We start from the raw sequence: 27,240 nt of genomic DNA, 5'->3' as shown, positions 1-27,240 counted from the left end.
ACAGATTATTCTAATAATTAATTTAATATATTTCATAGCATCTCATCAGATTCTGAGCACATGAAGAAAATACCTCTTAAATTACAATCCTGTGTAATCTATCAATTTCCCACATTTTTAGATAGTCACATTCTCAGACCAACATATAAAAAGTGTAAAATTTGTCCTGCACTTAATGCTAAATTGGCATATTCTAAAAGTAGCCAAAGGCTCAGTATTAAGCAAGATACTACTATACAAGAAAGATAATAAGATTTTCTAAGAATAATAATTACATGAGGAGAATTTTTTTTAACTGATAAATGTTGGTTTATCAGTTAATATGTTGAATAATGAAGTTGGTGAAGATTTCATGTTTATTCTACTCTGCACAAAAGGTACAAATAGAATTATATGACTCAATACCCAAATGTAAAACACATACACTACAAATTGTTTACACTCCCCATCTCCCAGTGGTGTTTCCTGTTTTAGTTGTATCATTCAAAAATACCTGTGGAATTGCTGTGTCTTGAAACATCTTTGCATATATAATCTCAACTCTCAATACTTCTAGTTTTTTTACAGTTGTAAGGTAGTAGTTTATGGGTATAAATCACTGTTATGGAATAATTTCAATTTATACACAGACCACAATTTCTATAGTTTAAGCACATTCTCATCTGCAAAACTGTTACAGTGAAAACTCATCAGTGTGTATATTTATTTCATAATGCTATGATTTGTTTATAAGTAAGTAGCTAATCCCAATATGGCCTGAATTAGCTTGGTGATGTCTGAAATGTACTTCTCTTCAGTCAGAAATTTGGCTTTTTCTCCTCCCACCTGAAGCAAGGCCAGAAATATGAAAAAAAACCCCACAAACCCACCCCAAATCTGGTTCTGATGCAAACCTGAAATAAAATCTGATTTTAAAAACTGTACCATATTTATATCACTTTTAAAAATGCAGAGCAATTACAGATCTAGACATAATAAGATTCTTTTTTTGGTTGGGATTTACTTTTCAACTATGTTCTAACTTACAAATTTTACCTGGGGCTACTGAAGTGTTTACATGTCCTTGCCAGTATACATACCACTTTATCCTGAATTTGCAAAGCTGACTGTTGTAACAACAAATCTTCCTTCCATTGTTCAATATCATACTTACAAATGTGGGGGAGTAGGCTGGGGAATCTGTCCATGAGATAACTGCGAAGGCAGATTATGCTATTTTTGCAGTTAGAATACCACTACCCTTTAAATTTCTAGGGCGAAACCATGGTATTAGTATTGTCAAAATACTTCCAGTGGAAGAGAAAAAACAGTATGAGCGTTGGGAAAGGTAATTATAGTAATTTATTGAAAAAAACCCCATACACCATTATGTAGCCAGTCTAACAGTCCTATGAAATAACACACAGAAAGTCACTTTGGCAATGTGCTTCTCGGACATTAAATTGATCAATTTCAGGTTAAGGGCTTGATTTTTTGAAAGGTCTTCTAAAGGAAACTTAATTTCAGTCTGTCAAAATGGGTGAGCTTACAGCTAAGTATATGAGGGGAAGAATTCAGTCAGGAAAACACTGACAAAGTAACAGCGATTCAGAAGTAACCCTTGGGTAATCTGTTCCCTTTACATGGCTCCTCTTTTGAGATACTTTATCTTCAAAAGGAAGAAAACCATAAAGTAATCACCATGGCACATCTCAAGCTGTCTCTTCAGTGTTCTGGGATTGACAACAGGTCATCTAACACACTTTTGAAGTACTGTCACTGTAATGAAGAGACAGGAGTTTGTTCCATGGATACACGACTTCAATTCATTTGTTCATCTTTATGCAGGAGTACCAGTGCAAATCCAAGTGCAGACTGTAGCTGTGTGACTTTGTCCTTCTCTTTCCTTGTTTTTCTTTTCCCCTTAAAGACAGTTTCCTCATGCCCAGGAGCTCTCACACTGTTTATAATGCAGCACTCCCTGTAGGACACAGGAACTTCTAATGAACAAGGAAAGTTGAAAAGGGCTTTTATTTTCATTCTAAGGCCTTAATCTTCATCACTTGAAGGACAATGAGCTGCATAATCAAAACTAGGAAACCTGATGGGCAGTTCTCCCCATTTCTTAAAAATTTGCTTTGTTGTTTTCTTGTCTGCAAACACAACCACAAAATTTCTAATCTTCAGACAAGGTAGGTCAAGGCTTCGGTGAACCATCATATTTCCCCAAGCCTGCAAGTATAAGTAAATTACATTTCAGATAAAATAGACAAGATCATTAGACAGAAATAAATACAACAACAAAATAAGAGTAAGAAAATAAGATGTTCCTCACTTGTCCACAATCTTTACATATAATTTCCCCATTTGTCTGGTAATCGGCATGCTTATCTTGCAGTGTCTTATTTTCTCTTGTATGATAAAGGCTTCTGAAAAACAGTCAGACAGCACGCATCAGAATACACTGGTCATTCAATGCTACAAACACACAGTGACTACAATTGCTGAAGACAGATATGAAACCTAAAAAGTCATAAACTCTCTAACTGTTGTGTACATTGAGGAGTTGGAGAAAATGCAAGGTCATACTTCATGCTCCTACGTAATGATGAAATATATGTATACTCCATGTCTCTTTTCACTGTATTTCAGGAGCTGCATCCTTCCTCACAAGTCTAAAGTAGGAGCAGAAGGCTCTCTGTTATAATAGGAGACAGATCTAGTTAATTTTTTTCAGGTGCTGTGGAACTGTCAAAGAAATAATACCTGAAAGTTAGAGGTTTTCTTTTTATTCCCTGTAGTTCTACGTTAGCCCTTAACAGAATGATTTGGATCTAACTCTCCAGAACTGCAGAGTATGTGCACGTTCTTGCATCATTTTATTTAGGGAGTACTTGATCTTGATGGTTACTATTAGCCCATGCAGAGGAGCTATAAGAATAATTACCTTGTATTTGAATTGTCAGTTAACATTATGCTGACAAGGCAATTTCACAGAAAAACACTTTAATATTTAGGGCTGCTGCTCAATTTTAATTTTTCCAATATGTAGGTACTAATTTCTCATACCTCTTCAAAAAGTCTTTACAAAATATACCAATATGTCTCAAAGAAACGAGAACTTTGGTGGGCAGTATCTTGGTAGGATGGAATGGTAGGATGGTCTCTGTTATGTGATAGTAAAGCACATCTGACTTGGCTTGTATGATACCCGTTACAAATTTACTATAGTAAGTAAATGAAAATTAAGTTGAATTAAACTATTTTCTTGAGCTCTTAATTTGCATTATAAGTTGGAAAAGAAGGTAATCTGCTGCCATCAGGTCACTGAAAAGTTTAACAGAGTTTAACATAGATGGCTTCATGAGAGGAAAGTCCTGCTTATCAAACCTGATTTCCTTTTATGACAAGGTAACCCACCTCGTTGATCAAAGGAAGCCAGCACATGCAATCTTTTCAGATTTCAATAAAGCTTTCAGTACTGTCTTCCACAGGATTCTTCTGGACAAAATGTCCAGCACACAGCTGGATAAACACATCATGGTGGGGGGTGAGCAATTGGCTCACAGGTTGAGCATAGAGGGTAATAGTGAATGGGGTACCATCAGACTGGAGACCTGTCACTAGTGGAGTTCTGCAGGGCTCCATCTTGGGCCCTGTGCTCTTCAACATCTTCATAAATGACTTGGACATAGGACTGGAAGGGATACTAAGGAAGTTTGCAGATGACACAAAACTGGGAGGAGCTGTTGACTCCCTTAAAGGCAGGGAGGCCCTGCAGAGAGACCTGGACAAATTAGAGGACTGGGCAGTCACCAACCATATGACGTTCAACATGGGAAAGTGCTGGATTCTGCACCTGGGATGGGGCAATCCTGGATGTATGGACAGACTGGGGAATGAGATGCTGGAAAAGCAGTGCTGGGAAAGTGACCTGGGGATCCTGGTCGATGGCAAGTTGAATACGAGTCAGCAGTGCCCTGGCAGCCAGGAGGGCCAACCGTGTCCTGGGGGCATCAGGCAAAGCATCGCCAGCCAGTCAAGGGAGGGGATTGTCCTGCTCTGCTCTGCACTGGTGTGGCCTCACCTTGAATATTGTGTGCAGTTTTGGGCACCACAATATCAGAAGGATATTAAGTCATTAGAGAGTGTTCAAATGAGGGCAATGAAGATAATGAAGGGCCTTGAGGGGAAGATGTATGAGGAGAGACTGAGGTCACTTGGTCTGTTCAGCCTGGAGAGAAGGAGACTGAAGGGAGACCTCATGGCAGTTACAACTTCCTTGTGAGGGGAAGGTGGCGGGGGAAGGCACTGATCTCTTCTCTGTGGTGACAGTGACAGGACCCAAGGGAGTAGCCTGATGGTGTGTCATGGGAGGTTTAGGTTGGATATCAGAAAAAGGTTCTTCACCTAGACGGTGGTTGGGTGCTGGAACAGGCTCCCCAGGGAAGTGCTCACAGCACCAAGCCTGACAGAGTTCAAGAAACATTTGGATGATACTCTCAGGCACATGGTGTGACTCCTAGGGATGGTCCTGTGCGGGGCAAGGAGTTGGACTCCTTGTGGGTCCCTTCCAACCTGGCATATTCTGTGATTCTGTGATTCTGTTTACCAAATTAGATAGCATCAGAAGCATCACTGGGAGAACTAAAAGGGGTGTGTCACCAGTGTGAACATCCTCTAAATACACAATTGTCAATGCCTAGCATGTGGCAGTATGTTATTTAAGTACCTGGCCATAGGCAAACTCTTATCCCAGGTCTGTTAGAATTGTAAGACCACTTACACTGTGGAATACATACCATACTACATAGTAAGTGACCTATTACCAGGTCTATTACAGATTCTATTACCACAGAACCTGTATCTTTTTTTCAGTTTCAAACTCTATTCACCTTGAATCAGGGGTAAGAACAAACATTTCATTCAAACTCCTTAACTGTAAATTCTATAGAGCCTAGGACCTGACAATATTGGAATAATCTTTTTTTTCCTCCCAGGGCCTAGAGGGTTACAGGCTCTTTTAGAGCCTTGCTGAAAAGAAAATCTGTTTCTGCCTGAAAGAGATAAAGTAGTTCATAAACACTTACTGGAAATCTTTTTTCACACTGACATGATGCATGTTCTCAATAACTTGTATGTCTTCTCCAGAACATATCGTTTTGTGGCAATTTTTGCATAAGAATGTTATTAGTGAAGGATTTTTCTTGTATGTCTTGCGCTGATCTTTCTTTGCCTTCATTTGTTTTTCCACTATACTTTGCAACTGGAAATTCTGAATCTAGAAACAGATCAGTAAGACCACTGTAACATTCTGGTGGAATGACAGCAATATTTTTCCAGTTATTTTACTGAGTTCACTGACAACATGACTTGCAGTCAATTTTCCCCCCTTACCAATAGAAAACCAGACCTTTCTAAAGGAATAGAAAACACAGATTATACAACAAATACTTACAGAAGAATTCAAAGCCATATGTAGTAACTAATATTATTTTAAGTTTTCCTTCTCTAAGTAGATTTCAAATAGAAAGTATTTCATACAATATAAATTAGTGGGAAAGTGCAGAGTTGTAGTAAATACCTTATTTAAATACTCTTCCTGTGGCATCTTCTGGACACGCTGAATGGCCTTATACATCATTTTCTCACGGAAAATATTGACATCTTCACGTTCAACAGCTCCTGAGCCACTCGGAGCCACAAGAGCATAGGTGCTCTCATCAGCTCGAGCTCGACCACGAGCCTACAATTTGCAAGCAATACAACAATAAACAGCACAATGTTCCCTATGACATCACACAACATTTTTTCCTAGTTTCATGATGGAGGATGTTTCTGCATTATTGTCAATGATACCTGTGAAAACTGCTCAGAGATTTGTGATTAGCACATTTTGCAATGCTTAAACTGTATTTTGTCACCAAAATATAAACATGCATTTAAATATTAAATATATAAATATTTGTGCTCACAAGTTAAATGAGAGCATAGTCAAACTGATATTCTGATATGTAATTATCTCTCTTTAGCTGTTGGTGGTTTGGTGTACATACACTAGTGGTACAAATTCTCTGATATCAACTGGTCTGATGATCATATTCTCATACCTTTTCTACTAAAAGAGCTTACTGTTTATGTAGAACTTTGAATGGATGCTACACCATTAAAACATGGAGGCAGATTTTATATTGCCTACAGACTGAGGGTGGCAACTGGAAATAAACCCTGTCGCAAGAGCGTTTTCTCTTTTAGCCCTCAAGTATTTCAAAATTATTTCCAAACACCAGGTATATGATTCACCATTTGCACATTCCAAACAGAAAAGCAGTATTAAAAATAAGTTGTGTGTGCAGAAAACTCATACCTGCACCATAGCAATTTCATTGGTGACAAGGCCATAGCGAATAACGATGTTACACTCTTTGATGTCCAAGCCTTCCTCAGCTACAGTAGTAGCAATAAGTAAATTTAAATTTCCACATCGGAATTTATCAATAACTTCCCTTTGCTCATTCTGTAAATTAAAAAAGAAATAAAAAAATCAGTATACTAACTTTCAGTAGAAGTTTCTTTTTTCAGTAACAAGTTTCAGTAATTATAGTCCCATCATTTCCAAGTTGAGTGTCAAACGTCATGTGGCTTTAACAACTGCATTTAAGCACCTTGCAAGATCACAAATGAGGAGCTCCTATTGAATATAATAGGTGTTTAGCATCTTTTTTTGAGGGAGAAGGGAGCAGAAGCCAATCTTTTTAAGGTAACTGAGCTTGGGAGTTTGTAGCCTATGTCACAGGTACTAGGAGATTTGATAATGTAGTTGTTCTATTGTTTTTAAAGTCTTTAAATACTTATTCAGAAGTCTGGATTTCTACCACTTCAGTCATGTCCAATCAAAGTATAGGCTTCTAAGTCTAGCTCCAAAGCACTTAAAATTGCCCATAATAAATGGAGATAATAATTTTAGTGATCTGGGGAGCACCAAAAAGCACAACAACGATACACTTAAAAAATAAAGCATCCAAAAACAGACTTCTGAATCATCTGGGTATTGTCACCAGCTTGAACAGAGGGACAGAAACTTGCTATTTGCTATATTCAGTTTCAAAATGCAGAAGCTATTGTTTTCTTTGTGCAACATGGGCTACAAATTAAATTCCAGGTTTCCATGGAAAACAAGCAATGTTTTGAGGGAACAATTCCTAACTTTTTTTGAAACTGAGAGCAGCTGAAGAAAATGGGCTCTGCCCAACAGTAAACCACACCATTTTTGCTTAAAAGCTGAAGTAGCAATTTTTGGGGGAGTAAAGAGCAGAATAGAAGAGAGGTTTCACTGTACTGATGTACTTTGTTTTGAAAATGTTTAAATTGCAAGTGGTGTATGAAATCAACACAATGGTACAAGATGAACATAATTGAGTGTTCAATTATGATATTTTCATTATGAATTTTGGCAAGTTATGGTTATGTCTCAGTGTGAAGCATGCATATAAGCTGGTATAATTTAAGCAATAGTATTAGAAAAAGACAGGCATATTCAACTTTGTAATTTTATTTTTTAATTCAATAACTAAAATATCATTTTAAATACTGTTGTCCTGATAAGTATAAACTCATTTTATGATTACATTTTTTCTCTTTCCATTTTGTTTACTTTTCCTTTATATGCCTCGCTACAGCTTGTGTCTCTTTTGACTATATACTACTCTGGGCAATGGATGCTGATTACTCCTATTGCCATAGAATCCATAACCAAAAAAACCTTCTTTCTTGTGGAAATAAAATTATTCCAACATTATTATTCACCTATCCAGCAGCTTATGAAGGTAAGTTGCTAGCAAGTATGAAACCAGAACTCTAGGCTCCACTGGTCTAGTACTAAACCAAGCTGTTTTCTGAAATCATGTACAAGATGCAATGTTGAAATGTATGGTTCTGTACCTGAGTCATGGGTTTCATTTCACTGTTATGTCCAGAGCCGATAAGATAATGGGCCTTAATTCCCACTTCTTTAAATTTTGGGTTGTCTTGAATCCACTGGAATAGAGCAAAGGCACTTAGACGAGTCTTTGTGAAAATAATTCCTCTAGGTTCCTCAGTCTTCGTGAACTCCTCCATTAAAGTATTTCGCAACTGTATTAGATTCTCATTTTCATGTTCTGGCTTTCCAGCCAACTTTTTCAGCCACTTCTTTTTTGCTTTAAAAATAATGGATGTAAATTAAGAAAAAGTAACCATGTAAAATTACAGCGCTAGAAAAAACCCTGCAAATAACAAAACAAAGAGCAGCTTTCTATATAATACTCTCAGCATGGCTAATTCACATTTAGTTTGAAGAACTTTGGCATACCAGTTATTTTTGAAATGAGTTAATATGCATTAAAAACACACTAATCAATCAAATAAATTACCATTATTGTACACTATATCTCATGGTGAGAATAAATCAAAGGAAAAAACCTTTCTATACAAAACAAGTGGTACAGTTAAGTGCACTGTATTAAAGGGCTAAATATCAGCTTATATTTGCAAAATAGTTTTAAAATAATGGAAAAAAGACTTACAAGAAGAAACAGATTAATATGCACAGCCTCAGAGCTGATAATGGTTTTATAAATTTAGACATAAATTGTCCTTGGGACATTAATTAAAGAAGGAATCTTCATTAGAAACATGTAATATAGTACATATCAGGATGAGCACATTTTATGCTCTTAGACGTTTCAATATACTCAATATAAATGAATGACTCTCTTCAACTGGCTCTACTGACCATGAGCAGGGAAGATTCCTCACGTGTTCTCATTTTTAAAAAAACTTCTAATATTTAAAAGTCTAGGTCATTGTCAGATGATTATGCAAACTCAGTAAGAATACTTTAAGGTGGGGGCCTTGTGTGTTACTACTCTCACTGAAGTCATCACCCTGTGCAGATTATTGCAGTGCACCTAGTCCAATGCAATTGTACTCAACGGCCATAAACTACACCACCACCTAGAGAGTGGCTTTCTGACTAGTCTTATTCATATTTTAGAATGTAATCAAACATATAGAAAGCCATACAAAAAGTAGGTAGATATAACAAACTCCCTCAATTTTCCCCTTAGTTAAACCTACACTAATGTCTCCATGGGGTTTATCCCCCAAAAATGAATTTTGCTCTTAAAAGATGAAAAATTTTAATTTTTCTTCTATTACTCCTGGCACGTTTAGTAGTAAAATCATAACAAACTGGAATATAATTTCTTTGAAATTTGTTTATCTGTGGAAATAAAAACAATCTAGAAAACTCATTTTCATTTTTAATTAACTTTTTGTTCTTAGAAATAGCTCAGTACTGAAATTCTAAATAAGGGGGCATAAAGAAAGTATGAAGAGTTATTAAAAAAACACACGGACATTATATAACCTATTTTTATAAGTTTTTTCAACATTTCCTGAATTTCTCAATGATCAGTCTAACTTTGAAAAAACAAAAAAGATTCATGAGTCAAGGACTGAATGAATCCCAGTTCCAAGGTGGATGATCTGAGAAAAAAGGCAACTAACTTTGGTCTTTGAGGCTTTATCCTTTGTTTAATTCTCTCACTAAGTGCTCTTTACCTGAAACTAACTCAAGGTCATCACTCCTATTTCTTAGTATAAAAAAAAAAATTGGCAGAAACTGTTGGTTAAGAACCCATCATTTCGTTACTTTTGTATTCCATTTGCTCAACCTTTTGCCCCTCAAGAGTGTCTACTGGAATACACATTTTATGTATCTGTCAGAGTTTCCTCAGGGACACTTCCTTGGAGGAAAGCAGAGAACAGTTTTTACTTACTGGCAGCAAAAAGAAAGAGCCCTTAGGCCAGAGCTGAGGAACTTCTATTACACGCTGTGACGTGACCCCACTTTGGTGTTGTTTAATGTATTCAAAACTGTATGAACTGGGACATCAAGGTACTGTCATAATAAACAGCACAGCAATCTCTAGGATGTAATAACTAATGGGCCCATGCAAACCATGCTAGTGCATAATTATGGATTTCAAATATTAAATATCACAATGTATTTCAAACTTACCATGAAATAAACCTATTAGAAATTCATCTGTTTCATCCTGTTTTGATACAGCTGGTTCATCATCATCATCATCACTCCTTACTGTCTTCTTACTTTTCTCCTCCTTATAAAAGTTATTTAGGTGATTGTATGCATCCACCATTCGGATACTGTCATTTATCAGGAGAGCATCATTGTATTTCTTCAAGTGTTCTGCACAGACACGTTCCTTGCGTTTTTCTTCTTTTGCAGCTAGAAGTGAAAAAAATACAAACCCACAAAAACATGTCTGTGTATAGAATGACCCAAAGAAATCCAAAGCTGGGTATATTTGCTATGCAGTTACCTCTTCTCTCTTCTCTGATCACCCACTGTTCATATGTCTGAGTTCCAAACTCGGATTTTGGATGGAGCTGGCAATAGTTTTGTATTTCTGTCATGATCTCAGTAATTTTCTCTCTAAATGGATCCTAGAAATACATTGATTAGCAAAGTAAGTAAGCATCTTCTGGCAACAGAAGTACTTGCCCAGTACCACACTGAGTAATTTTTTAAAAAGTTAAACCTCCAATTAAAAAACAAGTAAGGTTGTTAAATACATTTAGTGTTATGGAAATATATAGTTAACAATATTAAACAAATTATATTGTGAAATCACACCTTTTAAACAGAATATAATGTCACTCCAATACAAACATATCAACTATGGTTCAGAAGGTCTTTTGACCAGACACTTAAAAATTTAACTGACAGAAGTAAAAAATTAGCTCTATTTAACTTTACTGATACTTTTCCATACAGAGGAAAGCAACAATATTCAAATTAGGACTATGGATCCTCAAAAGTCTATAGAAAAAGAGCATTGGGCAAAAGGTTTTGATACCATACAACATCCTTTTAAACAGAAATACAACTTTAATACTGATTTGTTTGAAAAAACTTACCCTTTTTTTGTCATTTGCAACCACAGTCTTCTTGGACGGCTCCTTCACCTGATTCTTTAACTGGTCCTCATGCTCTTCAACAGTCATAATTCTACATGCATCAAGATTGGCACAGATCTGAGAGAAAACCAAATGTTATTTCTTTAAATATTGAATGAGTTATTCCACATGAAAACTGAATTAATGCAACAGGGTTTCTCATTTAGATATTTATATAACTTTATTATCTTCCTAAAAAAAATGGATAGAGGCCCTATCAGCATAAGAAAGGCCAAGTCTTTAAAAAGGATTTGAGATAAGCTGCACAAGTTAATTTTTAGGCATAAAAAATGATCCTTGCATACAGCAAAACATTTGTAGATCAGAGTGGAAAATAGGTATTTTGAAAAGGAAAATATAGCATCAGTACTTTGGAAGAGTAGATTTTGGAGCACAAAATAAATAAAAACAATGGTGAAATAAAAAAAAACTAAAAAATTTCAGGATTAATTGTAAAAGTAAGACCTGTTATGAGAGTAGAAAATAATTTGAAATTATGATTCTTGGAACAGGAAGGCAGAGAACATTTCTGTGCTAACTGCACAACTGAACTGGACTTTTCTGCTTTTGATCTCTTCCAAGGAGAAAATACATATATGTCTATCATTGAGTCTCAAGTAATAAGGGGAAACCTTACAATTTTTATGAGCAGAGAAAACAAGAAAGGAAGTCTGGCAAATAACCTTTGTAATGTCTTCAGCTGTATTATCTATTTCAGCTTGCATATTTGGATTACATTTCCTTAGATACAAACCCCAGCATCCTATCATTAGGATTTCAGAGCTGATGAAAAGGAGTTTTCTGCTTTTTCCATTGAAAGTAAGTTTTGTCAAAATACCTCACAATTCTACCTACTTCAATACAGAATAAAAGTAGAATAGGTCTCACCTATTCAATATCACATTCTCTTCTTGTGCAAGTTACCAGTCAGGAGATTTCACTGGAGTCTTTTGTATCACCGGGCTTTTGTATTACTAATGTAAATCCAATTAATTTCAAGTAAAATATAGTTTCTTTAAGCATAGAATTTAAAAAATTATCTCTGTTCCGGTGTTCGTGCAACTCCACAATACTCCCCTCTCAGTGAGTAATTCTAACTGAAAAAACCAAAACACATTTGTACGCTACCTGTATCTCACAGGTGGTTTCTGCTTTGTATAAGTATTCAACATTGTTTTCCATTTTCTTGGGTCCACACAAAAACTCAGCTTAGCCACTCTGGATATGCAGGTATAAAATACATCATCTGTCTAGTGTTTAGGAACACACAGTAAATTATAATGTATCAATGGAAAAATAAATTTTTTAGTAACTATAAAACCGTACTACATTTTGGATTTCTTGCCCCTGATCTTAACTTCAGAATGTTTTTCAAGTGAGGCAATCTTTTTACGTCCCTTTTCAACAACCCTACTTTCCTGTAACGTAAACTTTATTTGTATGTGGATTTCCATTAATTTGTAGTGGGTCAATTTTCTGAATGCCCATGAGCTGAACTTCCACGTACACATGAAAAAAAAAATTAGATTGTATATTTGGAGCCTAATGCCGCCTTTAAAAGTTCTGCTTGAACAAGACAATGGTCCTTTGATGGTTTGCAAGTGTGAGAGCTATTTACTTTCAGAATATGGTCTTCAGCTTTTGAGTAGGATCTTGCACCTCCTACACCAGGTGAGGCTGTAAGTCCCAGAATCTGAGGCTGTGGGATCAGTGGTTTGTTTTCTTTTGCCAGCTTCCTGTTCTTCATCTTTTCTTTTAAGTAACGTCGCATTATATTGTTGTAGACACCTTCCTTCTGCGTGTGATGACACTCATCAATAATGATAAGGGAAAAATCTGGAAAAAAAAAAAGACTCCTAAAATTAACAATTTTATTTCAAATGTGGAATTTGTGTGACTAAATCTTATAACAGGTAAGGATGGTGTTGACTAATTAATGTATTAGGGAATTGTAGTGCTGGAGGAAAGTGTGGATGGAAGCTGTACATATATCCACACAGTGATTTTAGATTTGGCAAAAAGGGTAAACATTTGGTAAAATACAATTAAGAGACCCCCCTCCATTTCACTAAGGCTGGAATTCCACATAACACGTAATGCAGACCTCTGTGAAAACAGATGAAAAAAGAAAGCACAGAAGTTTGGAATAAAAAACTTACAATTAGTTGGGATGATTTATATGGGCTGCAAGTTAACCAAGTCACAGCCATAGAAATGGAGCTGGCTGTGTTCATGCTTTCTTGGCTTTGGTCCAGCTAAACTTCCTAGCACAGGTGTAATAGCACAGAGGAAAAAATGAGGTGCAGGGCCACCTCAGCTCTGGAAAAAATGTAGCTCCTTATGAAGGAAACTTGGCAAGGTGTGCAGTACATTCAAAACCCACTTTGTTAGACAAGCTGGTTGACTCAGCCCAATTCTAAACTGGTCAGCAGTTCCAGTATAAATGTTCAGATGCCTCTATACAAGATTACAAAATTATTCAGATTTAGGAAAGTTTATTAACTTAGGTGCAGTGGAAAGGAAATAAGAATAAGAAAATCTCTGGTACTCTGCCTAGGTTAATAACAAGGCATTCTGAAGGAGGAGAGGCAATTCTGATGTCCCCAAGTGGCTCTGCAAGAGTTACTTTGGATCAAGCAATACTGCAGTCAGCACTAGGCACTGACAGACACAGACTGACCCTCAGGTTTCTCTGCTTTCTCTGTAACATCCAGATTAATACTTCTTTTATCTCAGGTCCATTATTTTGAATATCATAGCTCTCCCCTCAGCTACATCCTGCCCCATCTGAAAAGGATTTGATTGCATGCAAATAGAGGGAGAAGTTAACTTCTCACAGAGGAAGGTCACTGCAGCCCAGATCCTGGAGCTGAAGTCATCAGCTGTTCCATTATTTCTATGTCACTGTCACATAATACCACTTCTTTTCTGATCTCCCATAGATACCTGCCACTTTAGTATTCTGGGAAAACAATCTTGCCTCTTTATATTTTGTTTTCAACTTCCTTCATCTGTTGTAGGAAACTATTACATCTGCCAAGCTCAGAGAGACACACATTATAAGTAATATCACTGTGCGTTAGCAAAATTTTAAGAGTTTAAAGAATACTACTTTTATAACAGATTGGCTTTTATCTTGTGTTCCATTGTATTTCTCAAACTACAAACTACATTTGAGTTTTTATCATGGTTTTTCTCATCCTGTTTATGGCTTCTATGTGATAGGACTCAATGCTCTACCAAGCTTGGAAAGTGGAACCAGTACAACTGTAAATGCATGAACCTGTGCTTGAGTGAGATAAAATAGGAAGCGTAACAAATATTTAGTACAAATGAACTATAAGAGTCTAATTTTGGCTTGAAAAATTTGCATGCTCATTAATTAAGATCTGGTTTTGACTCCCGCTTGCATTTATAAAATGAGTAAATTGAAAAAAACCTACTGAATGTGACACATTTTTACTCTGCAATTTTCCAGACTTGAGACATACTTTTATTCCTTCTGTAAAAATTTCAGAATTAAAAACTTGCCTGATAAGTGGACACCTTCTTCATCTTCTTTGTCTGCATTTATCAGTGAATTCTCAAGGATTTGTGCTGTACTGATGATGACATCATTTCTTCTGACAACTTCAGGAAACGAGATTTTCAGTTGACAATCACCACTTAAACCAATAACCTGATACCAACGCTTCAGGAATGGATGAAACTCTGATTCTAAATGCTGTTGTACCAGTGGTACCTGAACAAAAGTTTCCAAAAAATTTCAACCAGAGCATACACTGGATTAAAAATACATGCCTGTTTGCCAGAACGGTTGTTAGCCGAACAAAACAAAACCAAGCAGTAAAAATCCCCAAACCTATTTCTCCCCTCCAGTTTCTCCTGCGAAACTTTTTTTGTCCCAAGAAACTTGGCTTATCTGTGCCTTAGAAAGAATGAACAAGCCATGCATGCTCTGGCTCTTTAACTGAGCTTATAACATGCTATAAAATTTATTCTTATAAGAGGATATGGATATTGTTTATTATTTCAATAAAGTTCTTAAATGTATTTCTATATTTTAATATTACAGTAGAAGATTAATTTATATGCGCTAAATTTAACTGTAAAAATTACAGCCGCTATCAGAAAATCTGAAAAAATATTCCTTAACTACTGTGAGACTCATTAGATGGCCTTCATTACCAAACTGAAACACAAAATGTGAAGAATATTTTTATTTTTTAAAATTCATTCTAATTTGAAATTTTACTTTTTAAAATAATGTGGTTATTAGGGCACATCTAAATTTGCACTTGCAGTGGGGTACACTGAAATAATTTGAGCTTGCACCAGGATGATGGTGCAAAGGAGATGACAGTCTAGAGCTGTGTGCCTTTAACATAGCTACATCTAGAGAAGCTGCAAATTGTGTTTATATTCATTTTACAATGTCTATATTAACAATGCATGATGTTTAAAAATTATTAGTCTTAAAAAAGTGGACTAACATACCTTATTAACAAGTACTATGACTTTTCCAGGCTCTGATGATCTTTTCTTCTTATCCAAGTGATCTTTGGTAATGTAAACAGCCACTCTGGTTTTACCAGTGCCTGTAGGGAGACATATTATAATATTCTCCCCATTCAGTGCTGGCTTTGCAACTTCCATCTGGTAATCTCTCAGGGTCAGATCTGGCTCAGGTGAAGCTCTCCTCTCCTCTTCATCTTCATCTAAGGGTAGAAAGAAATATAAGTATCAAACAGGAGGCATAAAACATATATCAGAATATTGAAAAAAAATTTCAAAGAGAAAAATACTGATTTACTATCAAAAGTGTCTTCTGAATAAATAGAAACAGGGTATTAGGACAGACAATGTTACTCTGTGGACCTGTTCAACTCAGGATCAGAACTGCTTATATCCAGTCACCAATCGGAATAGGTGGAATAAGCCACAGTATGTCTTCACCTGTCTGTGTTTACATGACTGCTATCATGTATGAATTCAAAGATACGGTTCAGTAGCACTGGGACCAACAAAAGTTGTGTTCAGAGCTGCAGTATTTATTACAATGTAGTCAAATTTATGTGACGTTCTCCTTCATCAATACTGAAATTTATTTGGTCGCAAGGGAGCTACTTTTTTAAATACTTCCAAGAGTGGAGCCACAGAGAGAAAAAGAGATAGGGACCACTTAAAAATGATGAAGGGAGTTATAAAATATAAAGATCAAATAGATAAGAAAATTCAACTGCCCATACAAGATAGAGCTAACTGCAGAACGTATCACACCTATTCATGGTAGATTATGTTGCTTCTTAGCCTGACCCATACATAATGCAATTGAGCTGTTCATTAAAAAGCCATATACATTTGTCACCTAAGGCCACAGCCTTCCATCTCTCATTTAAAATGCAATGGCAGAGTTTAGATCTATGGCTCACAGATGAAACAAACAGCGTTCAAAACTTAAAAGTAGAAAAATGTTGTTGAATTATTTCAAGCAGTAAGAAAAGCATATAAAGTCTCTCGAGTTTACATATATTTAGGGAGTCAGAAATTATATATACCTTAATATCAGAAGGATTTATTTCAATGGAGTTTTTGTGGTTTTTTCCTCTACAAATATGTTTAGATCACCCTCCATCTATTAACTGCCCTCAGTGAAGAAAAGATACAAATTCATTCTACTAGACCAAAAATGAGAGAAAAAAAACATATAGTTTTGTTCCCTGATATCATTTAGTGAAGAATCATGAGGATTTTATTATCACTGAGACATTACACACAAAGTAAGTATATTTTTCTAGTATTCCTGATTCCATTAAATAAAATTAAACTAACAAAAAGTAATGAAGCTTGATAAAATACTGCTGATGGAAACATCTGAATGCCATTCTTAAGTGTTTTTTGCTTGTTTTGCCTTTTAGTGTGAGTGCAGGGCTACCTGGAACGCAGGGAAATTTGCACGAAAGAGTACTTGCTGTCAATTATCTGACTTCTACTACTCTCTTTTGAGGAAGAACGTTGTTTGCTTTCTGGTTGGCTAAATTCAATAGTTCAATCATATTGAAACTAGCACTTTATCACCCATCTGTTTGGTTAAATTTCAGTTCCTTAACATCCTCAATTAACGGTGTAGGACTAAAAAATATTTAACTTAGCTCTTTCCTAACTTCCTCAGCCCCTGTTTAGACAAAGGCTCACACAGGAATCTTTTCACAGATTAAAAAATGTAATAATTAAAGGATTTTCATAATGCACAGTTTAACTTTAGGGAAGTTGTCTGCCCCTGTACAAGGCTCATATGAATTGCTAATTCCATTTTTTCTTAAATGTGAAATGATCCTTGCAGAGAAAACTGCAACTGAATCCACGTGATTCTTTGCATTAAAATCCAAAACATATCAATGGATAAAGACACCATCCAAACATCTATGTTAATACAGCAGCCTCACTGCAAAATTTCAAATTATAAAATCCATAAATATCACAAAGTTCATCTGCATCTCTTTAGCAGACGCTTAGTTGTTCTCACTGAGTTTACCAGGCATGATTAAAAAGTGTAAGTGTTTTTAAAAACTTTTTAAGTAGTTGTTTTTAAAGCCCACATGTAAACAGAACATATAGAAAGTAAACATTGGAAAAAAAAATCTGTTCTCCATTCTTCACCAAAGTGTAGTGATTATTTTTTTTTTATGCTGGTTACTAGACATAGTAAATGTCCAATTTACTTAATGGGAGATATTTCAGGAATCTTAAAGTATCAGGCCACGCATATATATGTGCTGCCACACACCAGCAGCCTGGATTGACCTGACCAACTGATACAGTGTGACCACCCCCAGAACAGAGAAGTTTCCGTGCCCAGACATTTCATATGACACAATGAGGAAAAAAATACAATGTGACTTATGAGTCTCCTCAGTTCATGAAGAAGTGTAAAGTGTATTCTCAGGATTTAGCAACACATAGACTAAAATCTTAGCTAGAGTGTAGCAATTTAGATCTGAGCTACCCTAAATTTTCTGCATACTTATAGATTATGTGGATTTTAATATTTTAAAATCTTGTAACTAAAAGTATTTATAGTAAGTGCTTTGCAGGCATATCATATATAGCATTTACATGATGTTTATAGGTTTATTAGGCAGAGCTGGCCTGAAAGGTACCCAAATTGTTTCTAGCCCTTTTACAAGACACAGTCCCAATACAAATTTTAGAAAGGATAGATTTCAAAGAGTAGCTTTTGAATTCTGTGTAGGCAAACAGGTTAATCACCATGGTGGGCAGCTGCAAATTTGTTCTGCCTGAGGTCTAAGATTTGGAAAAAAAAAAAAAAGAAGAAAAAATATTAGCATGTCATTTACAACAGCAGTGTTTAATTAGGCTCAAACTATACATAGCAAGATAATATCTGTTTGCTAAGTATTATGTAAACACGGCCCAATTTCTAGTTTAAAACTGTATTTAAACTTGCACATGTGTTTAAATGTGGGATTTGCAAAGGTCTTCAGATAGTAATCCCCATTGATTAGGTTGCTTTTACAATTAGGGCTACTAAAATACTTAGGTAGAACGTAGACCTTCATTACTGTTCTGCAGGTACCCTGGAAATGCTTCTGCTCACAATTAGATACTTCTAAAACATGTTGTATTCCCTCTCACTTACTCTGTGTAGGGGCCAGGCACAATCTACCTCCTTTCTGAGAGCAAAAGACAAGTCTGTGTGGCAGCATTGTGAATAGCTGTACAGGTGACTGCACTGGATGACTTCTGTAAGTCTCTTCAGCCTATGTGATTTTATCATTCTGTCTCACTGACTATTTCATATGATGACAATGTCTAGAGACCTACTCAGACAAGCTCAGTAAATCAACTCTTTTGGGGGCTAGGACTTAGGTCCAGACACTTAAAAATGGCATCTGTTTTCCAAAAAAATAAGAGTAAGTCTGGCATCTAAATACAGTGAACTAGTGTTCACAGTGAAAGCCTTCCACTAATTTTTGTTCCAGACCATTCACAGAGTGCTTCCCCTCCAGAGCTTATTTTGTAATTTCTAAATAACAGAAGGGAAACATACCTGAATTGCTGGTTGTGCAGCTCTGACCCAGGTTTTCACTGAAGTTACGGACACTTCCATCTCCTATGGAAACATCTGACTCTAAATGAAAACCACAAACAAATGTAGTATAGTATATTTGCTGTACAAATATTAATAGCAAAAGCATATTGTTTGCTCACTTCCTAACCTGTTAAAATAGGCTAGACAGTTATCAAGCAGGGATGGCTGAGACATAATTTTCTTTGTCTTTGTAAAGATAAAAATATGAACAATATAATTCATTTTCTTATGGAAGAAAATATGGAGTGGAAGATTAAAATCCAAAACATGGCAGAGGTAAGGCAATGTGGGTCATGATTCATTGTTTGAAAGCAAGAGTCCAGACATGACCACCTGCATGATCCCCTCTATCCTCTCTATCCTATTTTATCTTTTCAGAAGAGTGAAAATCCAAAAAAAAAGTTGCTTGCAAACTGAACATCCTCTTTTACTCCCTGTAAGCCACGAGAGCTATACCTGTAGTAGAATAAAAACAAAACCAGAGCTCTGAGTTTTCTTTTTCTTTTTTTTTTTTTTAAGTTTCTTCATGTAACAGGGAAAGAGCAAACCATAGTTCCCAGGTAAATGCAAGCAGTGATGAATTATTAAATCTTCCAAACTGTTTGCAAGCAAAAGCAGAGCCGGGATGGGGCTGCCCTGCCTGGGAAGTCCGCGGGGATATTCCCGTGCTGAGCTCTCCCTCTGCTGGGCGATCACTGTGTTACACTGACTTGTTTTTTCGGTCACCAGCGTAATTTAAACAGCCGGGTTTCCCCCAAGTCAGTCCTCTCAATACCTAAAGAGACACGCAGTTCTTCTAGAAAAGTCTTCTGCAAACTGCTTCATCCTGAACTTACCTTAAGGTAAGCTTAGGTCAGCTTACCTACAGCACTCTGCAACTGAGCCTACAGTGTGCATACGAAATCAGTCATTGACTGATGTTTTGCTTAATCAGCTAGTGAACTTGTGTTATATCAAGTTCTTTCCAGTGAATACCCTATTATGGTCCATATCCATATTTTTCCCAATTTATTGTCCCCAACAAATAATTCATAAAGCAAGACAGATTCTGTGAATGAGAGTTTAGAACTGAACAGAAGTTACAGTGTCTTAAAAGGAGCTCCTGAAATATAACTACAAAATCTTGGTAAGTGAGGTGGAAATTAAACCTAGTCTGCATTCAGTAAATTTATGAAGCTATCTTAGCTACCACTAGAAGTCATGTATCAATAGTTTTTCTAATATAACCGTGAAAAGTGATGCAAACACTTGTCCTGCTGTCCTACAGTTGTCATCATTCATTCCATACAGACCTCAGAATCTGATCCCACTATTAATCACCATTATCTATAGGAAGTGGTATGATAGACAAGGGCATTGAAAACTTTAAGCACCTAAATTAAGCCACTCTCCTGGAAATCTGTGCAATCAACAGAAAGGCACAAAAAAGAAGAAAGCCTCACCAGTTGTAAGCCATGTTCAAAGACCTGTGACAAAACTATTAAGTAGCATTAGGGAAAATGAAGATGATACTGCTATCTCCCATTTTTACTTTCTAGGAATCTATATAGGATAGGAATGAGGACAAAATTAAGATTCTATGTATCTATTCCATATGGTCTCCCATCTAAAATCATCTAAGATGTAAAAATATGCATTCATAAGGTGTTTTGTACATAATTATCTGAATAACAATGTGCAGCATGCATTACACTATAATATCTCAACAGAAAACAACAGTGGTGAAGTGATATGCAAAATAATCTTCTTCCCAATGAAAGGTGAATAAAGTTCTCCTTTTTCAACTGTCTCACCTTTCTTGAATTATTTTAAAATAAAATAAACTAAGAAAACAAACAAACCAACCAGTAGGCATTTCCAAAACAATGAAGATAAAAGAGTCGATACTCTAACAGCTATTTTCACCACTTTTGCTAATCTTCCTTTAGAGTGCTTCTTGCACATTGTAATGTAGAATATTCCACAGAAAGATTTTCAGTCACTTTGCACTGACTAATTAGTAAGTATAAACACAATGGAATGCAATGAAAAACAAGTCTTGAAAAACAGAGCTGCTATTATTTAAATTGTTCTTTGTATAGGTAACTGTAGCCTTAATCCAAATGTTTCACTTCTGACCTTGCAAACTTATTTGCTTTTGTGTTGTTTTGTGTGTGTGTAGTTTCTTACCTGTGTTTTTTTATGCACAATTTTTCTCTAGTTATCTCTTAGGCTAAATGATCTACTTCTGATTTGCTTTTATGACCCTGCTGCACTCATACCTTCTGACTCCCTCTGTTTCAGCTATTCAAATAAACAGGTCAGAGGAGGCTTCAGATACAATGCAAATAGGAGTAATTTCAAGTGATTTGAGAAAGCTTCTTTCTGCTTGAAATACGTCCTTTTCAAGACATGAAAGAACGGTGGGAACGTACTGCAAAACTGACAACACTTGACAGCATCAAATTGCAAATCAGGTGGGTTCCCAGCATACTTGGAAGTAGAATCTGGGCTCCAGTTTTCAGCTGCCTGGTTTAAAAATACAGTTTTACCAGGTCACAAGAAAGGATGGAAATGGAAAAAGAGTTGAGTGCAGTTAAGTGAGTGTACAAGCACACAGAGATTGAAGCTTACTGCACTTCAAAACGGCTGATGTGAGCCTGTTCCTCTGCAGCCATGTCCATGCAGCACTGTCTCCTGGCAGTGCCTGTTACACTGCATCTGCTCTGCTGCTTTAGTTCAAGTCAGAAGTGCATGTTTACAGTGAATCTGTCAATTGTCCCCACTTATACCACTTTGGTTCATATCACAGAGCTGGTTTAGATCAGAAGAAATTCATTGTCAGCTGAAACAAAGTGTTTCATGTGTTCCAGCCACTTCACTTGCAGGTACACAGTCCACACCAGACTGAAGTCAATCTGAACCAAACTGACAGAATCCCTGTACTAAGTACACTCTTAGGACCATTTCAATGAACAGATCTGCTCAGCTGCACAAACTGCTAATACCCATTATATATTAATTTCAGTACAGTTCATCGCTGAGGAGACTGTAGTTTTCTGTCCAGAATTAGCTTGCGGTAGGCTAGTTAATAACTAATAGATCTAATTATCTGTAATGCTCAACCTGGCAAGAGTCAAGTAGAAGATCAGGCTAATAGCAATGAAAACCTACCCTTCTTGAGGCCCAGTAAGAGCCTTAGCCTTGCCCAGGAAGGATTCCAAGTAACAATGAGGATAATTCAGTCTAATCCATTTTGTAATTATCCTTAAATATTTGGCACCTCTTCTTTATACTGCCAAATTATGTTCTAATCCAGGAAAACCAAGCTGGTATTTTTGCTGTAGTCAATAACTCAGTATTTGCTATGAAGCATTGTGATACGCTGTTAATATTACGATTAAGTGAGAAATAGGCTACTACTGTTGTACACTGAAAGGCTGTAGTTTTTCAGAGCCAAATTTTTAAAAATTTATTCATGTTTGATAAAAAAGAGCAGCCTTAACTGTCTTACTCCTTTGGCTGAGTAAGCTCACTAGAATAATTTCAGATAGGATTTGTCTCAGTTGTAACTATTGTTCAAGTTCCATCTGAACTTGTAACACAAATGAATGGCTCCTTAATCGTGCAGCATATGTTTGAACCATTGGTTCCCAGTTATGTTTGGGAATTGTTGCTGCTAATTCCTGTTGCTCTTAATCAACTCCAAAGACATGTTTTTAAAAGTAGATCTGTGTGAACAACAGGCCACAACAATTTCTAAAAATTTGTACCAAGTTCTCTCAGTTACCTGCAGTTACTAAAGTTTAACTGGTACCAGCACAAAATACCATTTAGTCAACAAACCTGAATCTACAGAATTCTCTCCCATGGATGTTTCCAATACACTGTTCTCACTGATGAAACTATCATTCACATTTTCTTGCTGTTTCAAATCCTCCACTGTGGCATATCCTGGTTGGCTTGTAATTTCTGTTTCTTCATTTGTACTGTTCTTCATCTCATTTTGTCTATTCTCTGTTCCTAGAAAACAAATAGAAATTCTAAAGCCCTATAAAACATTTCATTGCTTTTAGTGTGGAGCACAGAAAACATAGAACTAACCTGTATTCATCATGTACATAACGGCATAACATACAGTCTTGGTCTTGACTCAAACACAATAGTTTGGAATTTTGACATTTTTATAAATATTAAGATATTACTCTGTAGTTAGAAATTAAATTTAAAGAAACAAATAGATTTATTTTTATAAAGTTCTCAATTTCTATGTGTAGGCGTCTGCTAATAACAATGTGGTTTATTGTAACAAATCATTGATGATCAACCTGTAGTGCCAAAATGTAGCACCAGTCTTCTCCTTCCACAGTACCCAATGAACCTGTTCTCAGTGTTTCCTGTCCATGACCTTATGTCAGTGGATGCTCCAGCACCACACACCTAACGTATCTACACACATACAGGATTGTGTACATGGAAAATTACTTATCCTCTGGCAAGAGCCACACAATTTATGGCTTTACATATTAGTCTGTAGAGTTTCTTTTAGGGCCTGCATTGCCCAAGATTACAGAGAAACTGTGGAATAAATGCATTCATTCAGTATTCCATAAAAAAAACCTGAATTAAACTTAAGTTTTACCCTATATCCTCTTCACTGTACTGAAGATTTAGAAATGCAAAATTTGAAAAGAATTGAAAATAAAAATATGAAAAGAATATTAATAATTTGCATGTTTGTGAAATATTTGCTACTCTGAATGAAACTGAGGACCAGAATTAAAACTAGGACCACAATAGCTGCTTAGTTGCTGAGCCATTCTCAGGATCTGCGTTTCACTCAGAATGATCTTCTGAGGCTCCAACTTGGTTGGTCTTGTCCTGCAGACCGCAATGCTCAACCATCTTTGAACTGCATACTCAAATACAGCAGCTGTGTATCTGTGTCTGGCAGAACACAGGCTGATTCCTGTCCAAAACCTTCATGCCCCTCTTACCCCAGCCTTATTGCATTGATCCATATGCAGCAACTAAAAGCACAGACACATAGTTCTTGTGAGCTCCTCAGGTGAGCAGGCTGAAGCTGATAAATGGGAAATCTATTAAAAAACGTTAGTCTCATAAATCTTATGAAATATACGTGGAGCACAGTAAAAATGAGGGATGGAGTATTTGGGGGCTGCTTCTTTTTTATATTTTAGAATCCAAGGGAGCACTATGATAATTTTACAATATTATAATCATCATACAGGAATAAAAAGTAGTGGCTGCTTTAATAGTTTATTCTATTATTGATATACTTATATATAGTATATACTTATAAGTATAAATACTTATATATTTTTAAGCACTGTATTGAAGGAGAAATCCAGGTAAGGTCAGTTTTGTTTGTTCAAATTAAGCTTCAGAATATTTTTTATGAGTGATTATAAAAACATCACACTAAAAATCGATAGGATTCAGTTTAATTACAACTGAATACATACTACGGCAATTCTCATACTGCTTAGTAAGAACTTTTAGTGTTTAAAAATCTAATGATTAAGCTGTTAAATAACTTGATTTTTAAATCCCTGGACAAGCAAAAACATTAGTCTCAGGGTCACAGTGAAATCAACACGATGGGAATCTTACATTGTTTCTTAAATAACAGCACAAAAAAAAAAGATATATTAAAAAAGTCAGTAGTACTGAAATAAGATTATTACCTCCTGTATTTCCACTTAAATCATCTGCCAGGTCTCCATGTTGGGTTTCACGGAGAGCAATCAAAAAAGGAGAGAACCAATCTTTCTTCTGCATTATTCTGCTCAGAAGCTCCCTTGCACCCTCTCTGTTCCCACGATTGTCAGTAACAGTCTGGATCTGGTGGAAAAAACCCACAAACAATCATCGTATAAATTTTGGAAATGGTTCGAGAAAGTTAGTAAGAATAGTCTAGGTACATTTCCCTGTCATCATTAAAACATACTTAAAAATAAATATATGAAGCAGACCTGCCCCTAATCAGAAGAGACTTACTGCAGTTTTGTCCAACCTCATGTTTATCCCATATGGTTTCAGGTGGGATATATAAGACTTATGAGATCTGAAATTTAATTGGAGAGACCAGTAGTACTACACAATGGTTACAATATTAAGAACTATATAATAATTATTAGTATTGTGGAATAATAATTGGTGTTCAGACTGGTTTAGGGAATAAGCAACATCTTACCAAAACTCAGACTTAATCTGTAACATGATCTTATACATAAGATAGAACATGTCCCTTCTTAAACTCTGGCTTTATCATCCCAATTCCCACTTAAAAATACAATAACTAAGCCTCTAGAAAGTCACTATTGCCCTCAAAGAAGCTATGGAAAAGTGTCCCAAGGCTGTCACAAGCAGAACTTGACAGGCAATCACACCAGAAATGAAATGATAATCCCAAGAGCAAAGCAGCCTGAGATAGGTGTTCAGTCCTCAAAGGTAATTTTCTTGAGGCTCACGAATCCCCCATCCTGATATACAAGGAAATGGGCAGACATTGCCGTGGGAACACCTGACTGAGATTGAACTCTAAAAGGAAGTGCATGGGAAGTGGGAGTAGGAAGAGGCATTAGGAAAGACTAGGCTCCATTGGAGTTGAAACTGACAGGATTGTGAAGGGTAATGAATGGCTTAATGGAAATACCAGAGGCAAAAAGATGGTCTGGGGGATCACAGGGACCCATTACCAGGGAATGGAGCTGATAACCTAAAAGGCCTCTGCATCCACCTGTGTGTTACCATGCTTGACTTCTGATTCATTAGGGTGTAGCTGATTCTTGCTGCTACCTGACAGTCACAAGACAAAGTTATGTATGTTCCTGTCCTTTAACTGAGACAGAGTACAAAACTACCTCAAAAGTGGATGCGAAGGCTCAGAGTGCAAATGTGATGTAGCACCCTTTGTTTACCAGTTTTCCTCTTATTGCTCTGGCAATTATTAATTTAATGTGTTCTAACACCATTTCAGGATATGAAACCATTTTTTTGGGTTTCAAGTAAGTTTCACACTCCAGATAAGTAATTTTTAGCCAAATGGGATAAACACTGGCAAATGTCTTTATCAAAGATTAAAACTTCCTTGTTCTTGTCAAACTGGTATTTCTGTTCACCTCATTGTCTACTATGACAGTCTTTAGTGAACCTATGGTAAAAAAAGGGGAGACAAAGTCTTGCTTTATTTTAGCTCAAGTATTCTTTAGGACTTCACAGGCCATTGCTACTTCCTGGTATGATTCAAGAGCCAGAAGATACTTAATGACACTTCATCTCCTGAGCCTAAGGTCTGGGGCAAAATAACAAGTAACAGTAAAGCCTGGCATATTTCTTCCAGTGACTTGGTTCATGGCGTTTTTCTTTCACAGGTTCTTAGCTGGCATCCCACCTGCTGTCCCATTGTCAACGGTCTTCATTGGCTTACCTGGAGCCATTTCTCTTTTCCCCCAAGTTTGGGTACTCCCTGTTCATTTTTGCACTTACTAGGCCATTTCTAGTTGTGGTTTCCTACGTGCCGCACCCACACTGGGGCTGGGCAGTTTCTGTGGCACTGCCCGGCACCCAACCTGGCAGGTGGGCCACTTACCCGCTCCAGGTCCTCCTCCTTGAAGATGCCCATTTCCAGGCACTTCTCGGCCACCTGCACGGCCCGCATCCTGTCCACCAGCGTGCTGTAGAGCAGCTGCACCAGGTGCACGCAGAGGTCGTGGTCGGCCTCTTCGGCCGGCGAGGGCAGCTGGCTGAGGCTGGGGTTGGCGTAGCAGGCGGCCAGGCTACAGCCGCCCTGCTCCAGTGCCTGCAGAAACTCGTGGAACCAGCCGCAGCCGCGGGGCCCCCGCTCCACGGCCCGCAGCAGCTCCTCGGCCCCCGCCACAGCGCCCCCCCGCAGGAGGGCCGCCCGCACCTTCTCCCTCTCCTCCGCGCTCAGCGAGGGGAGCTGGTCCAGCACGGGCTGCACCTGGATGAACTGCTTCAGCCGCGGCCTGAAGCAGGAGATCATGTAGAGGAACCTCTCGTCCCGGTCCCCCTCTTCCATGGCCGCGCTGGCGGTGCCCGGCGCCCCGGGGCTCCTGCGCGGCCGCGAGAGGACGGCGGGGGGCGCGAGGTCTCCCCAG

At 37.0% G+C, this 27,240-nt stretch overlaps 1 protein-coding gene across 2 annotated transcripts; it reads right to left on the bottom strand.

Moving 5' to 3' along the window:
• On the bottom strand, nucleotides 1-27,240 carry IFIH1 (interferon induced with helicase C domain 1). Of its 2 annotated transcripts, XM_017836295.1 has the most exons (16): nucleotides 26,712-27,240; nucleotides 24,805-24,961; nucleotides 22,943-23,119; nucleotides 19,076-19,156; nucleotides 15,502-15,722; nucleotides 14,536-14,746; nucleotides 12,623-12,840; nucleotides 10,966-11,082; nucleotides 10,368-10,491; nucleotides 10,043-10,273; nucleotides 7,921-8,177; nucleotides 6,347-6,496; nucleotides 5,564-5,725; nucleotides 5,070-5,260; nucleotides 2,315-2,408; nucleotides 1-2,211 (listed from the first exon to the last, which is right to left on the bottom strand). In XM_017836295.1, the coding sequence occupies exons 1-16, from the start codon at nucleotides 27,159-27,161 to the stop codon at nucleotides 2,029-2,031; spliced, it is 3,024 nt and encodes a 1,007-aa protein (XP_017691784.1). In that variant the 5' UTR covers nucleotides 27,162-27,240; the 3' UTR covers nucleotides 1-2,028. The 2 variants fall into 2 exon arrangements, with proteins under 2 accessions (XP_017691784.1, XP_017691785.1); XM_017836296.1 differs by lacking the exon at nucleotides 2,315-2,408 and having other exon boundaries at nucleotides 2,085-2,211; nucleotides 26,712-27,195.

The sequence above is a fragment of the Lepidothrix coronata genome, unplaced genomic scaffold, assembly GCF_001604755.1.
Source record: "Lepidothrix coronata isolate B3197 unplaced genomic scaffold, Lepidothrix_coronata-1.0 Scaffold274, whole genome shotgun sequence".
NCBI lineage: Eukaryota > Metazoa > Chordata > Aves > Passeriformes > Pipridae > Lepidothrix > Lepidothrix coronata.
This window is presented reverse-complemented; position numbering and strand designations above follow the sequence as displayed.